The sequence below is a fragment of the Mya arenaria genome, chromosome 6 (assembly GCF_026914265.1).
Source record: "Mya arenaria isolate MELC-2E11 chromosome 6, ASM2691426v1".
NCBI lineage: Eukaryota > Metazoa > Mollusca > Bivalvia > Myida > Myidae > Mya > Mya arenaria.
Window position 1 is genome coordinate 11,866,929 of NC_069127.1, and position 16,273 is coordinate 11,883,201.

A 16,273-nucleotide genomic window follows, 5' to 3' on the forward strand; every position below is an offset into this window, starting at 1 on the left:
GATGCCCTGTAATTGTTGGACATTATGATGCAATGTAATTGCCGCACATTATGATGCAATGCAATTGCTGGACATGATGATGTAATGTAATTGCTGGACATGATGATGCAATGTAATAGCTGGGTATGATGGCAATTGCTGGACATTATGATGTACTGCCTATTGCTGGGTATGACAGTAATTGCTGGACATTATGATGTACTGCCTATTGCTGGGTATGACAGTAATTGCTGGACATGGTGATGTACTGCCTATTGCTGGGTATGACAGTAATTGCTGGACATTATGATGTACTGCCTATTGCTGGGTATGACAGTAATTGCTGGACATTATGATGTACTGCCTATTGCTGGGTATGTAATTGCTGGACATTATGATGTACTGCCTATTGCTGGGTATGACAGTAATTGCTGGACATTATGATGTACTGCCTATTGTTGGGTATGACAGTAATTGCTGGACATTATGATGTACTGCCTATTGCTGGGTATGACAGTAATTGCTGGACATTATGATGTACTGCCTATTGTTGGGTATGACAGTAATTGCTGGACATTATGATGTACTGCCTATTACTGAGTATGACGGTAATTGCTTGACATGGTGATGTATTGCCTATTGCTGAACATAATGCACTGTTATTGCTGGACTTTCTACACTGTAATTGCTTGACATGATGCTACATACCTGTGGTTCCAACCAGCTTGTTCACCTCCCCTACCATGGTGGTGTGGTTCTTCAGCTTCACTGAGCAGCCAAAGTCTCCCAGCTTCAGGCAGCCAGAAGATGTCAGAAATATGTTGGCACCTGCAGCAATATTTTATGACCTGCTTTATGTATATATCATACCTTAAATCTCAGGAGCTTAAGGCATTCCCCTATGACTTCTGGGACCAACAGGGGTTCCAAAGGCTACCAGCCTTTTTTCAACTTCCACAATGCATAATAATTATGTTTAACAAACATACATCTTAAATTTTGATACTACATAGTATACTTGGAACTTCAGAACGGTCGTTTCCTGAAATGTTGTTCAAACTTAAATGTTTATTACTAACAAAATGCTCAAGATAAATTTGATAAACTCAACCAATAATGGATTCAATGGCATGTTGGACGTGACTCTTGACTATATTAATAATATCTGTCATGTGTTCCGGTTCCGGAAAGAAAAATCCGACCCGAGGGAACCTGCTACGCATCGTGCCGGAGGGTCGGATTTTTCTATCCGGAACGGACACACATGATAGGTATTTTTTCTAGCATACATTAAATTACATTTTTTGTGAAGAAAGTACATAAAAAAAGCGCATTTTCAAAAAGCGCGTGCTATGATGTTTACTGACATCATGACGTGCAGTAATTTTTATTCACTGCAGACGTCAATAAGTTCCTTCGCAATAACGTCTTTATAGGGTTATTTTGTTTTGTTTTTTAAAGTTCATTTTTGTAAAGTCAGGGATGATAACAGAGCCAAGTTGCCAATCCTGAAAATGTCTGCGTGGGGTTCAAGGGGCCGCTAAAGGCCCCCGATGGGTCCAGGGCAAAGCCCTGGTGGGGGGGCAAAGCCCCCCGAAGCTTTCAGTTTCTCATACCCTTTTTTGCCTTAGAATAGTGTTCAAGGAGTAAACCTTTCGGTTTGGTAGATATAATTATGTTCAACAGGAGACATCCGCAATCAGAACAATTATCAGGAATTTTAGCAGTGAAGTTAAACACCTTTGTCTTCAAACAAAGTTAAATTTACTTTTTTACCTGAAGTCAAAGGCATAAGACATGTACCTGACATTTTGGTTCAGTTGTCCACTTCCCATAAAACTCAACTGGCTATGATCAAATGCCTGTGTATGAACAGTCTACACTGTGGGATGTTTGATTTATAATAATGAACAACATATCAATTATCAAGCTTGCAAATGTTTATTGTAAAAGTGTTATTTATTCAATTTTTATATATCATAAAGAGTATTTATTCCATTATCTGCACATTTGATGAGAATATAATATTATTAATTATTATTCCAAGTAATATCCAAACGGGACTGTAAATGCTTTGGCAGTGAGCCGTTGTGGTCATGTTGGACTGTGTCGCCATCAATGTCTATGAGGTGAGGGACAAGTTGACGTATTCTGGTCTCAAAGCCAAAAATATTTCCTCTCATGGTGTTACATGAGTCCAGTAGCACACAAATTAGATTGTCCAGATTGTCCCACGTCAGTTCAAGTCTCGCAAACAGGCTTTCAAATTCCTTAAAAATTGATTCAGAATCAGCCATTGTGATTTTTAAGGAGGCCAAATGTCTCAACACTATTTCTTTCTCTATAGCAGAAAAATAGCTGCAACAGTTTTCTCATTGTTTGTGTTTGTTGACCCGTCTAAGTTCAAACAAAACCGAGTTTCCCTTAACTCCTCCACAAGTTCATCATTGAAATGGCTTGCCTCTCCCTAAGTCATCTTATATGATGCTGTACACCTTTGAAGTTTTAATTCGCTGAGAGCTTTTGTATCTTTGGCAAGTGTCTTAAGTAAGACTCACTACATGTGGTGCCAGGGAGTATGGAAGGTCATGTTCAGCCATAAATCCAAGTATCATGGCCTCTGCATTGAATTGTCAGTCATTGACAGGAACAACTGGATGCACTGGCCGAGGTGTCTGTTCATCCCTGACTTTTGGAACCATCAACATACCTGGAAATTCAAATTACAACTATAGAAATTAAATCTCACTCAAACTGGGTCCTCAAGAAGTTTTGTTGAACTGTCTTAAATAGAAAATAAACTGACTGCTCCTACTTAATATATATTACTACTACAAAATGTGTATTCATTTTTTTTTAATTTTCATTTGAACCTTTCATTATAGTCAACAGCCACTTCTTATTGAGAACAATGCTTCAAACATTATGGGAACAATAAAGAAACGGTTTAACACCGTAAACTTCAATCGGCCAAATAAAATTTGTAAAATAAAAATCGATTATTATGACACAATCCGAATCGCGATGTCCGAAATATTGCTACATGCGCAAAAGCCATTCTCAGTTTGATCACATTCTATTAACTTAAAAAGAAACGTTTCGGGAATTTCTCTTAAAAATAAATAGCAAATATACCTTTAAATCGACGAATCGCTGTTTTTTAAAGTTGGTGGTGGTCGTTTTTTTCCCAATACTCGTTTATTCGTCTTCGTCGTCCGTCATATCCGGATACTGTCTTCTAGTCCCATCGGTAATTTCCGTAATCACCCGATGCTAGCTTAACCAATCATATAGCTCGACTGCCAAGACGTAAATAGGTTCGATAATTTCCGGCTTTACACTTCCGGAAAACTCACCTTTTGTACCCATATTGTTCGATCTGAGCTAGAATCGCTCCCTGTACCCCTCCCCCCTAGAAAAAACTCAACGGATTTACATTAATCTCAAAATCGATCCGTGAGGCCTTAAATTCCGGAATTCCGGATTAATCCGGAATTTTACCATCCCTGTAAAGTTAATGTTAATGGAACTCATCTATTTAAATCTCATAATTATGATTACATAAAGTGTATTATAAAAGAAATTGAAAGTATTATGTTACAGCGCGTGACTCATCTGGCATGGGGGGATGCCAGATGGAGTTTTCCAGCACGGCTGAATTCACCGGAAATGCCTATCCGGTGTGCAAAAAACCAATATAATGAACAATCTGGCAACCCCACGCCTCAATTTCTCATACAATCTCATGTCCCTTATCCAGAATCAGGCTGAGCTCACTATTTTTGTGTTTGTATAAATTGTGTTAATTTCTCACTTTTAAAGAGTTCTGAGTTTTACAGAAAGAAAGATTGATGATAATCATGATTTAGTACGTTTATTTTTTTTTAATATCAAGTTAAGGCAATTAATTATGCTAATAAAAGAATAGCTTGAACTTGTTGGGCTTAAAAGCATTCAAGACAAGAGCTGTCACAGTGACAGCGGGCTCGACTATTCAGCCACTTTTCAGTGTAAGGATTGAAAAGTTTTGGCGAAACATGCATGGATCACTGTTAGATTAGATTTCAAAGCAATAAATGATGTGATGAGATATTAACATAAATGTGGTTACATGCAAAATTTTAACCAGAATTTTTAAGTCTAATAATAAAGGGCCATTATTTGCAAAATACAGTTATCTAACTTGGTTATTCAATTAGGTTGGGTGGTTGAATACCATTGTATAAAGTCTCAATGCAATACATCAAGTAGTTGCTGAGATATTATCCTATGTGTGCTAACATGCAAGACCTTTCTAAGTCGCATAATAATGGGGCAAAAATTATATAATATTAGAGATAGAGTTATCTTACTTGATTAAAGAAGAAGGTTAAATGGTTGGGAGCATGTGTGTAAAGTTTCAATGCAATACATGATGTGTTCACTGAGGTATTGACTTAAAAGTGGTAACAAGCAAAACCTTAAGCAGTATTTCTATGTCTTAAAAAGGGGCCATTATTTGAATATAATGCAAACTAGAGTTATCTAACTTGGCTAATTAAGCAGATTGGATGGTTGAGTACCATTGCATAAAGTCTTAATGCAATACCTCAAGTAGTTGTTGAGATATTAACCTTTGTGTGCTTGCACGCCAAACCTTAACCAGAATATCTTAGTTGAATAAATAAAGGGCAATTATTTGCATTAAATGCAAACAACAGTTATCTTACTTGGTTAATTTAGTAGGTTGGACGGTTGAGTACCATTGTATCAAGTATCAATGCAATACCTCAAGTAGTTGCTGAGATATTAACCTATGCGTGCTTGCACTCAAAACCTTAACCAGAATTTCTAAGTCGAATAATAAAGGCCTATTATCTGCATAAAATGCAAATTAAAGTGTTCTAACTTGGTAAATTAAGTAGGTTGGAAGGTTGAGTACCACTGTATAAAGTCTCAATGCAATACCTCAAGTAGTTGTTGAGATATTAACCTATGTGTGCTTGCATGCAAAACCTTAACCAAGGTGTGACGCCAACGCTGACGCTTGGGTGAGTAGTATAGCTCTCCATATTCTTCGAATAGTCAAGCTAAAAATGGGGCCAGCTATAACGTCTTAAATACAAAGACAAAAGATTCCAACTTTAAGTTGCTTTTTTATGACAGCAAAAATGACAATGACACTAATAAAGAGATCAAGACTATGACAATACATTTTTATTTTTTTTTAAAACCTGATCTGATAGCTTATATTATTTCTGCACCTGACATGTATCTTAAATCAAGCACCCACCTTTGATGTCCCGATGTACAATCTTATTGTCATGGAGCACCTGCACGGCCCGTATCAGCTCCTTGGTGTATTTCCGTATGAGGTCCTCTGTAAGGCCAATACGTGACACCTCGTCTATCGTACCCCGGTCACAGTACTCCATAAACACCAGCATCTCCGACTGCAGGGGCAGAAACAACACTTGTTGATGGGAAAACATTTGTACAGCATAACAGGGACGAAGAATGGTAAAATTCTATTAACTCCTGGGATTCATGTGGAACAAATTATATAATGCCATTAGCATGCTTTCTACAATTCTACAGGCTGATTATTCAGAACTTTGTGAAGGTTAACAACGTCATTGACGACATCGTTGTTGACTTTTAAACATAAAATATTTGATGTTGTGCTCACATATTTAAATATGAAAGCACTGAAAGCTTGGAAAGGCACGACAATTGTGATTTTACTTTTTTTAATATCTGTTCACTGACAATGAAAATCGAATCCTAAACAATATTTTGAGTGGCCCCAAACTGTAACCGGCAAGTGCCTGTCCTTACCTAAAAATAGGTACCGTAATGTAAATTGATAATTTTTGATACATTTAGCTAGTTTCATAACAGTAGCTGATAAATCTATATGTACTATGATATAAGAACATTGCTTTCATCTCGCAAGTTTATTGCTAGTGTAAAGTTAATGAAATGAAACCTGATATTGGCTGTGGATGTTTTGACTATTTTAAGTAGGTAAAGTAGGGGTATTTTAGTCAACACATTTCCATTTTCTGCATAATTTTCTATACTTAGAAAACTACTACTATTACTATATTATTGTAAGAATAATAACAGGCATCCATATAGAGAAAGACTATGCACTGACCCTGTGTACTTCCACTCCAAAGTACTTGACCAGGTTAGGATGGGAGATCCCTTCAAATATCTTGATCTCATCTATGATGTCCTTGAAATGGCTCTGCATGTCCGCTGATGGAAACTTCATCTGAAAAGTAGATCACACATTGGACTGAGCAGGTAACATCAATACCGTAAATTTTCTGATAAATCCGCAAAGGAAAATTTTTAAAAGAAAGCCATCGCCATAGTCATTTTTCCAACCTGGAAACATACCATAGCAGGTTACTATTGTTCAGTACAAATGGGCGAACACTCCAATTGTGTTCTCATTTATTCAAGGGAAAGTCGCCAGTGATGGGGCTTGCTACATGCATGAATAATATCACCCTCTTATCAATGATCATATTGTAAATCACTTTTCCAACTTGGCAATTCAAAATAGTAAAAAAAAATATTTGGAAACAAATGGTTTGACTGGTCACATCAGTTTTATCTTCAATATTTTGAACAGTTTCAAAACTTTAGTTTCTGCATGGCAAAAGCGACAATGACATAAATAAGGACACCAAGACTTCAACATTACATGATGAAAGAGCTAATGAAACACACAAGTTAAATTGCAACAATAAATCACTAAGCGTGGACATCACATGTAGAGCATGTACCTCCTTCATGGCCATGAGTACGCCTGTATCCATGTTCACTGCCGAGTACACCTTCCCAAACTGCCCCTCACCTATAACAGCAAGTAACACACACTCAAGCTGGATCTCTGTAGACCTGTGTCAACTAATCTTTATGAGAAGTGAACATGCATCTTCCAGATTTTCTTACAGTAATATCATTCTGCATGTATGTTGTAAGCTCTTTTTAAACCATTTATTGCAGATACTTTTAACATCATAATTATTGTCCATTAAATATTATTTAATTATGAATACATAACTGCCACTAAACTACAGAGCACATACCGATCTTGTTGCCTTTCTGCCAGTGGAAGTTAACCTTGCGTGTGTTAACGTGGTAGCTGACCTCACGGTGCTCCGTCACATGGCCAATCACCTTGCGTTCACGCAGCGCCTCTTGCCGGCTCCGTTCAAGATTTTCAATTGCAGTGACCATGCGGGTGTGGGGTTTGTAGCTGAACATGTTGTGGCTTGCACACAAGTTCAGGCCTCCATCAGAACCTGGTAGATAGCCAGAGAAACATGCATGTTACAGGTCAGAGGTACACAGATCACATGTAGTAAGGTTTACAGAAAATAATACTTCATTTATTCCTTCATGTCATTGTGCCATATAAAAGGGTTTGTGTTTAATTCAATCTTGACAGAACAATTTACAATAATACCATCTAACGTTTTCATGGTTACGCTTCTTTTAAATTCAATTTATGAAGGTGAATGTTCAATTGTATAATGTCTTTTTTTCTTCATGAATTTGTAAACTATAATAAAAATATAAACCATATAGATATTTGAAGACCTTTTGGATTTTATAATTAAACATTCATTACTGAGTAATGTTACATCAATTTACTTTTGTTAACATTTGTTAGTAGAGGAAATCATATTGTATTTTTCACGCATCAATCCTCTAAAATGAAAAGATTTAAGATAATTTAACTGCCAGACACGGAAAATTGTGAATCATAAATTCACGACAAACACAAAAACATAAAACCAGATTGATCACTCTGATAACCATGTCTGGCATATACACCAATGACCATTATGATATAAAGGTACTACCGGTGACTGGAATAAATGATCATAGGTAATTGTTCCCATGAGGTAGGGTTTTAGCAATAAAGTTACGGATGGGTGCTGCCCCTGTTCTACATTCACTGTACTTGATTGATTGTCTGATACTCAAACACTAATTTACTACTCAAGCACTCTGATAAAAAAACAACAACAGTGTAATTCGAAATTTCACTTAATGCACAATATACAGACGACATACTGTCAGACAATACAACAGTCCTAGTGTGTTACCAACAAGACACAATGTAACTGAATGTAACTAAATTTGGTCTGATGTCAATTAGCGCAGTTTTGATCTCCCACATATTTCTATTCAGTATTGTTAATGATAATCCATTAGAGACTTTTTGCACCGAATAAAACACGTTGATACGCAAATTATGAACATTGATCTGTTAGTGGGCGTACTTTTGCAATGATCACAACTTTTGATTTGTGGATGTCTTAATTGAAAATAAATCATATTAATAAGTTTAAAAAATATTACAGTATATTTACACCTCAACTTACTTCCCCTAAATGAACTGCCTTTCAGCAATTGCGTTTATCAATCGATGAATGCAACATCTTCGCATATGTTCGGATCGCAATTCATCACATTACAATATGCATGAAATCTTGTTATTGTTTGTATTGTGTCAGCAGGTGCCATAAAATATAAATAAACATTTAAGAAAGTGTTAAATTATGACATGTTAAAGGTATCGTTGCCAAAAGTGTTTCAATTTTACGTTTAAAAGTGATTTCAAGCTGTTGATATTTTCCCGCGTTATCGTGACTGCATTTGATAAAATGTTTCCGGTTACAGTCGGGTCGTTCTATTTACAGAAAGGGTAAGAAAGGATTACTGAAAGGTTTTCTTAAATGAAATAAAGTATTTTTTTAACAATTCTTGAAAGAAATAATGCTTACACACCACCATTGTCATTTCCTCTATAATTCAATGTGAAATGATTATTTTTAGACAACATTTAAAGGCATTTCGAGCAAATGCAAACTATGATAAACATATATATTCTTAAAGTACAAGCTTTAAATTACCTTTTAAGCCAATAAAAAGGGGGATCAAGTTATTCCTAAGAAAAATCTCTCCACTTGAAAAACAAACTCAAAACATTGCACAGTCCGCCATGACAGTTCTTCCAAAATGACCTTTCAACTATAGGGCAGCAGTTTATGTTTAAATCTCTATTCTAAATGATAAATCAAGCAATAATAGACACTCAAGGTATAAAAGTTTCAGGAATAATGATATTTTTGATTTGCAGTGTATTGAGCATGTGAAAACATGTCTATCAGTCATAAAAACATTATTTTTTAATTGAGAATTTTCCACACAACGGAAGTACATATGACGCAATGGTGACGTCATACCTATAAGTAATGAATTGCGGGAATGACGTCATTATCGGGGATATGAACGGAATTTGCCTGATCAAAGTACGCGAGCAGTCCTCCACACACTTTGACCAGCCCAATTGCGTTCATACCCCAATAATGACATCGATCCCACAATTCATTCCTTAAATGACAAATTCAATTATTTAAATTTATTTCATAGAGTCAAGTTAACATTTTTCTTCAAGTGGGCAGCCAACAGCAACGAATTTTCTACCTCGATGCCATCCCTACTATCATTATAAATCCACATTTTACAAAATTGGCATTTGAAACTTAATATGACTATAATAAAACACAATTTCTGTCAATTTTATACTGTTCCAAATTTGTCACAGCCTGGTACAATGTGCCCTTTTCTGCACCTTGTCTCGATAAAACCTTGCTCAAACACTACATGAGGTTCCATGGATTTAACAAATTAACAACAAGAAGGAATTGGCTATTTTAGAAAACAGACTTGGGATCTTTTAAGAAAAAACACTGTTCTTTTACATTCACTATGTCTAACCACTTCAATGGTGAAATAAGTTGGACACATAAGCTGTATCATATAGAGGAGTTCTAAGTTATATTAGATAAAGAAGCAACTAGAGCCTTTCTTTACTCCTTCATGTACACCAACTGCTTTAAATAGTTAAACTATCTACGAGGTTTTAATCTACTTCTCATGTGACTCTGTCTATAAGCAATACATGACAAGTTTTGCCCCGAGCTGTGCCCCACATACCCCTGTGCCTGGGGTGGACTTCCATAACGATGCCGCCATCTTCTCCTTCATGGATGTCTACAGCACTGTCTGAGGCCCGCTTGTCCAAGCCTGCCAGACAGACACACACACACAAACATGCAGTCGCATCTCACAGTGACAATGTAAGGGAGGGCGTCATACAAGCACTGTGCTTATATACAGTCAGGACACTTTTTATCTACACATTTTTATTGACACTTATATATCATCAATTATATAAACACTTTTGAATATCAACTGTTCAATATCTAGCAAATAACACACTACTGTAAACAAGCACAGCGCATGACAACATCGGAACACAATTCTACAATTACATTAATGGATATGATAATTACACACAGCAGTCTACAATTACATTAATGGATATGATAATTAGTGTTTAAAAATGAGAAGTTATTAACAATGAGTCAAAGGTTCATCTCTCAAAGACAAGTACATTCAAGACTTAGTGACAGATAAATATGAAAGATAAATGGGTTTGAGAAATGCTCTTGATTAAAATTGAAAAGCATTTGTGAAACCATAACCAATTCAAAACCAAAGAAACCATTCAAGTGTTTGCTGTGCTACCTTTTCAAATACAAGCAGTCAAAATCAGCTCCAACATGCTAACATCTCAGAAGAAGGTCAATATTCACCTTAATTACAGATAAAATAAACCAATCTCCTCTCATTAGACCTTAGACATTCACTGATAGCCACTAGCTAGTTTTTGTAAGTAGATGCAGTTTGAGCATTTCATTTATATGCTTTTACGATAGTCTATTGTTCATAACCATTTCTGATTCATCCATAAAACACCAGATTTGTTTAACAAAAAGAAAACAAGCATCATTCGAATAGCAGTTTCACATTTTGAACTTTTCATCTTGGACTTTGCTTTTCATCAAACTGTTTAAAATGAAAGCTTCATTTGAATAGCAGATTCGCTTTGAGTCGAATTCATGAAAAAAAGGAATGACGATGAAAACCCGAGTTGTATAGATGTATAACCTGTAGATGATAGACAGGAATCTCTGTTATAGTTATGTATGATGGATGAATGCTAGCATTAGTTAAGACACCAGAGCCACATGGCATGCTTCATAACAAGGCCTGACAAAACACAAATCTGTCAGCTGGTTACCTGCAGGGGAACAGTCCGGGGAATCATTAGAGTCAAGTGATGGAGTCGACTGTATTGAACGCATATCTGTCCCAACCAAATAAATTGCTACATTTATTGTAATTGAGAATAGTTCCTCAATCATTATTGTCATAAATAACAACGTTTTACATCATAATAAAGGTTCCCCTTACAATGTCATTGTAAGAATCATTGTAAGGCACATATAGTAACAGAAAAAATCCAATAAACTGCTATGGCCTAGATTATGTTTATCTCAAACAAAAAATCTGCAAATCAGAAGTGTCACCTGTCTGGAACACCCATATTTTTTTAATGATTGTCACCAAGAACATGACAATTGAACTCATCAATAGGGGTCCCTTATTGACCAAACCAATGCATATACCAAGTTCAAAGTCTATACACTAAGTCATTTAAAGTTACTGATCAGAAATGATAGTTCGACGACAATAATGATGTGGACAAGTAATGCCTGTCATGTGTCGTCAAGGCTTCACAGGCAACTTAACAAAATCTCAAACATATACTCTATGCGAATCTTGCTAAAATACCTAAAACATGTGGTAAGCCATGGTGTGTACTCACGTGGCTGTGAGGAAGTGTTGGTGACAACAGGGGCTGACTGGGGTACTGTTGGTCCTTCTGCCACGAGTTTTGAGGACTGGGACCGGGCCATCCTTCCCTCCCCGTGCGAAGTCGGCCAGGAGGGGTAGCGCTGATACTGCTGACGACTATAGATCTCACCACCGTGGCGCGGCTTTGGAAGCGGTCCTGTCAGCAGATTTAAATTAGAAATGAGAACTTATATATATATATATATATATATATATATATACAAATATAAACAGATTAGCAACAATTAACTTGACTTGCAATCAATTTCATTCATATTTTATAATTTGAGAAAAATTATTAGTTCAGGAAAACTCTTCATTTAATGGCTATAAGCCAAAGCAGTTGGAGATATGGTTGCCAATGTACCTCCATGGCCGCCAAAGTGAGAGGCCTTGTCAGCATTGCCTATCAGATGGGTGATGAAGTCATTCAACATCTCCTGAAGGTCCTGTAAAACAGTCAAATACATGCAAAGAAGTCCTGACAATTTTAGTCAAAAATGACATGAAATTGTCACAAATAAAGTACACAATCAATATAATAAGTGAATATTAAAGTTGAGTTGTCCAGTGGTTTACATGTCCAGCTCTTATTCAAAAGGGTGTGGATTCAAGCTACAGCAGGGATATTTTCAAGGCCTCTCAAAACACTTTGTAATGGTTATTATGATAAACACTAGGGCCCAATTTCTCGAAACTTTTTAAGCTTAACAGGCTTAAGTTACTTATTTCAACTAACCGAAATACATACTTATAGTGAATTTTCTTAAATGAAAAATGGTTTATTGTGATAATCGTAATGATAATTCCGTTTTAAAGTATTAAAACATTTAAAGGAGTATATAAAACACAAAATATTGAAAGACAAAAATAATGGGTTTAGCTTAATCCTGTTATAAGAGACTTAAGAAGTTTCGAGAAATTGGGGCCTGATCTGATAATGATGCACAGTCTACAGGGAAGGTAACAGACAAAACAATCCTGAGAAGGGGCTTTATTAAAAAGCAGGGTTAAGGGGCTTAGACCTGTTTAAATTGTCTTCATATCTATTCATATCCATTTCAAGGTACTACTTGCTAACTTGTCCACCAAAGAAGCCAAAGAAGAGCTGTCATAGAGACAGTGCACTCCTCTATTTCAAAGTTTTAAACCAGAATTCCTTATTTAAATAATAAAGGGCCTTCATTTGCATAAATAATAAAGGGCCTTCATTTGCAATACATGCAATATAATTATTTGACTAAATTAGTTAAGTAGGTTGGACGGTTGGGAGCCATTATTAAGTTTCAATGCAGTACATCTAGTAGTTGCTTAGATATTCACTTATGCACGCCCACATGCAAAACTGTAACCAAATTTCTTAGTTGACTTATAATGAGCCATAATTTGCATTATATGCCAGATAGAGTTACCTTACATGATTAATTAAGTAGGTTGGATAGTTGAGAATACATGATGTATTTACTGAGATAATGACTTAAAGGTGCATACATGGAAAACTTTAACCTAGGTGTGACGCAGACACTAGGGGGAGTAGTATAGCTCTCAGTATTTTCTTGAATAGTCAAGCTATAAACGAAAGCATGTAGAATAAACAACGCTGAAAGGTGAAGTACCTTATATTCCTGTTCAGTGAGAACAGCCAGGTTCTTGGGTTCACACGCTATCAGCAGGAAGTCCAGACCCTGGTTCGCCCACCTAACACAACAGGAGAGTCAACTTTAACTCCCTTACAACTACAGGTAAAACGTTATCCTAGCAAACAAAAAGCAAATAATGCTTTCAAAACCATTTGTTAATTCTTCATAGAACTGAGTTGATGTTATCTTAGAAGAGTAATATGTTTTAAACCACAGTTGGAAACATAATTATTCCTATATTTCATACAGAATATATATATACATGTAATTTGACTTAATGATGAAACCAACAACTGACTCTATGTTGACTCTTAAGGCCCAAAAAAGTAAAAATGGTTTGGTTCGGGTTACATCCTTTTCAAAATCAGGTAGGCTTTTATATACTAATGTTATTTTCATCATTGGAGAATGGTGTAAAAGTAATTTTCATTATTAAACATTTAAAGATTTTTAACTTCATATAAAACACACTTAAAAATTATATTTTTTTTACTTTTTTTTACCATGTGGCCTATTTCGTAGGTAGGGTTTGGTAACGTGAACCAAATGTTTTTTTTCAGGCCTTATCATACAAGGAATGGGATGAGCTAGCATGTGTACCTGGGTCTCATTCCCCGTCCCCGCTCACACTTCTCCGAGACAAACATCATCCAGTCCTTGGCAAAGGCCATGGAACCTGGGCCCAGTTTGTGCCGCGTCTCTCCGGACACCAGACGCGTCACCTCCTTCATGTACTACACGGGAGAAATATACAGAACTTATGAGGCAATACAGACTACCACATACAGGTTACTGGTATAATATGGACTTGTTATTGTTTTAATAAAGTAATGAGTGATGCATTTTTTTAAATTCATATCTAAATGAATATTATGCATTTTAGGAAATCTGACCTGTATGAAACAACTAGTACTGGTTATGCTAGTTACTGATAACTAACTATTTCAAGGCATCCAAAACGTTCCCAAGTGATGGTCAGGTACTTAAAGCTGAAGTTGCAGGCCTGTACAATGGTCTCCTGCTGCAGTCTGAGGATGGGTATTAAAGGTCATCTATAACCTCAAAACTTAAGTTTCATGAATTACCTCAAATCCAAAGTCATAGGCCTGAAGCATGGTTTCCCGGTAAAGTTTAAGGATGTGTTTTTTCTCGTGTTCTTCCATCTCCATCTCAAGGCTCCAATTAGATTCCACCTGCTGAATCACTGACGCCACCTTGCCACGCAGCGAGATTGCCGATTCCTGTAATACAACAAATAATACACTGATTCCTAAGATCAACCTTCAACAATCTGTAGAAGTGAAAAATTATTCAGCCACTTGAACAGTATTTCATATTCCAGAATTAGAGTTTAAATCAACAAACCAGAATTCTTGTTTAAACAAAAGAACAGGCCATGATATGTAAAATTCAAACATGAACAAACCTGGCAGCAAGCAGGGCTTATTCTATTTCAACCACTGACTGCTACTGCTTTTTCAAAGGTATGTCTATTTATTGATTCTATCTCATACGATTACACAATGGTATGTGTAAAGAATCGCGCTGGTTACCTTGAGATCGTAGAGAGATTCGACGATGATCTGGTGGCAAGAGGTCTGCTCATTGACCAGCTCAACAGTGCTTCCCATCAGGTTCTCAAACTCCCGTCGCTGGGTCGAAAGCTGTGACGAGTGAATCACAACCAGTAACAGCGACTCAACCTGTACAATACAAACAAAGGATGCATATAGACATGGGCTGTAGGGAATTTAGTTCAAAATGAGCACATAAACATGTGGTTTTACAATAATTTCAACAAAGTATATTACAAAAGGTGTTATACTGGGGGGGGGGGGGGGGGGGGGGTAAATGTAATAGTGTTTTATCTAATATCAACTTAAAAACAGTAATTCATATTAGAATCATTTTTTATCCTTAAAGAGAATATCTGTCATCTTGGTTTAACTTTATTGACCTGAGATAATGTACACTTGTATGTAAGGGATTACCAGTTTTCACACTTGTATGTAAGAGATTACCAGTTTTCACACTTGTATGCAAAATTATCATTCAATTTTCCTCGTCGTTATTTTCACCGCAGTGAGAGCATCAATTTTGATATTGTCAATGTTCATATAGATTTTGTGTAACATGTTGCTTAATAAAATTAACATAGCTTTCATTTTGCCAGGTTAAAAACATTTAAAATGAAGAAGGGCTTATTTATCATGTTATTCTCCAAATAATTTTACAATTACTTGTGAAAGAACATGCACATTTTATGAAAACATTGGCCATTGATGAAATATATTTCAATCTCAAACAATATATATCATCAAATACATACACTCATATATATATTATATATATATATATAGCTTACCCATATATGTGAGAGAGCGATGGCAGTCTCAGCAGTGGGCTCAACCTGGATGCTCTCGCCTGACCATGTTGGGCACTCGGCATTTAAGTCCGTGCCTGCCCCACACCTCACCATCACAAGGTAGGCGTCATCACGACTTGTGATGTCCGTGGATGCTGAGACGTCCTCTCGCCCACAAGTCACATTGAGAAGCTGGATAATATGCCGACGCTGATCCCCTATACGTCTCGGTATGAACATCAGGTAGCCAGCACTTATCATGCCTATCTGGGCTATCACCTGAACACATAATGAAATGCAAAACTTCTTAATAAATTACGAAAAATACATCACAATTATGCAATTAAGTTTTGAAAACAAACTCAACAAGAGATGTTTGTCAAACATTATGCCCCCTGAGCGCCAAGTTGCCAGAAATATTTGGACAATTGAATGAAATATGCATGGACTGAAATGACAGCTGATTTGTCATTGGATGCATATGAGGCAGGTCATCTACTTATGATAACTTAAG

At 36.3% G+C, this 16,273-nt stretch overlaps 1 protein-coding gene across 4 annotated transcripts in view; it reads right to left on the reverse strand.

The window, feature by feature from the left end:
- LOC128237287 (mitogen-activated protein kinase kinase kinase 4-like) overlaps positions 1-16,273 on the reverse strand; it is a 55,520-nt gene that overhangs the window by 12,560 nt on the left and 26,687 nt on the right. The window contains exons 10-23 of one of the 4 annotated variants that reach the window (XM_052952663.1): positions 15,760-16,038; positions 14,948-15,097; positions 14,480-14,635; positions 13,995-14,128; positions 13,371-13,452; positions 12,122-12,203; positions 11,726-11,911; positions 11,138-11,203; positions 9,988-10,077; positions 7,065-7,280; positions 6,759-6,829; positions 6,119-6,238; positions 5,252-5,411; positions 688-807 (exon numbers count right to left, since the gene is read on the reverse strand). In XM_052952663.1, coding sequence (XP_052808623.1) covers positions 688-807; positions 5,252-5,411; positions 6,119-6,238; positions 6,759-6,829; positions 7,065-7,280; positions 9,988-10,077; positions 11,138-11,203; positions 11,726-11,911; positions 12,122-12,203; positions 13,371-13,452; positions 13,995-14,128; positions 14,480-14,635; positions 14,948-15,097; positions 15,760-16,038 — 1,912 coding nt within the window. The remainder of the gene's footprint in view (positions 1-687; positions 808-5,251; positions 5,412-6,118; positions 6,239-6,758; positions 6,830-7,064; positions 7,281-9,987; positions 10,078-11,137; positions 11,204-11,725; positions 11,912-12,121; positions 12,204-13,370; positions 13,453-13,994; positions 14,129-14,479; positions 14,636-14,947; positions 15,098-15,759; positions 16,039-16,273) is intronic. The other 3 variants (XM_052952664.1, XM_052952665.1, XM_052952666.1) reach the window with 3 other exon arrangements.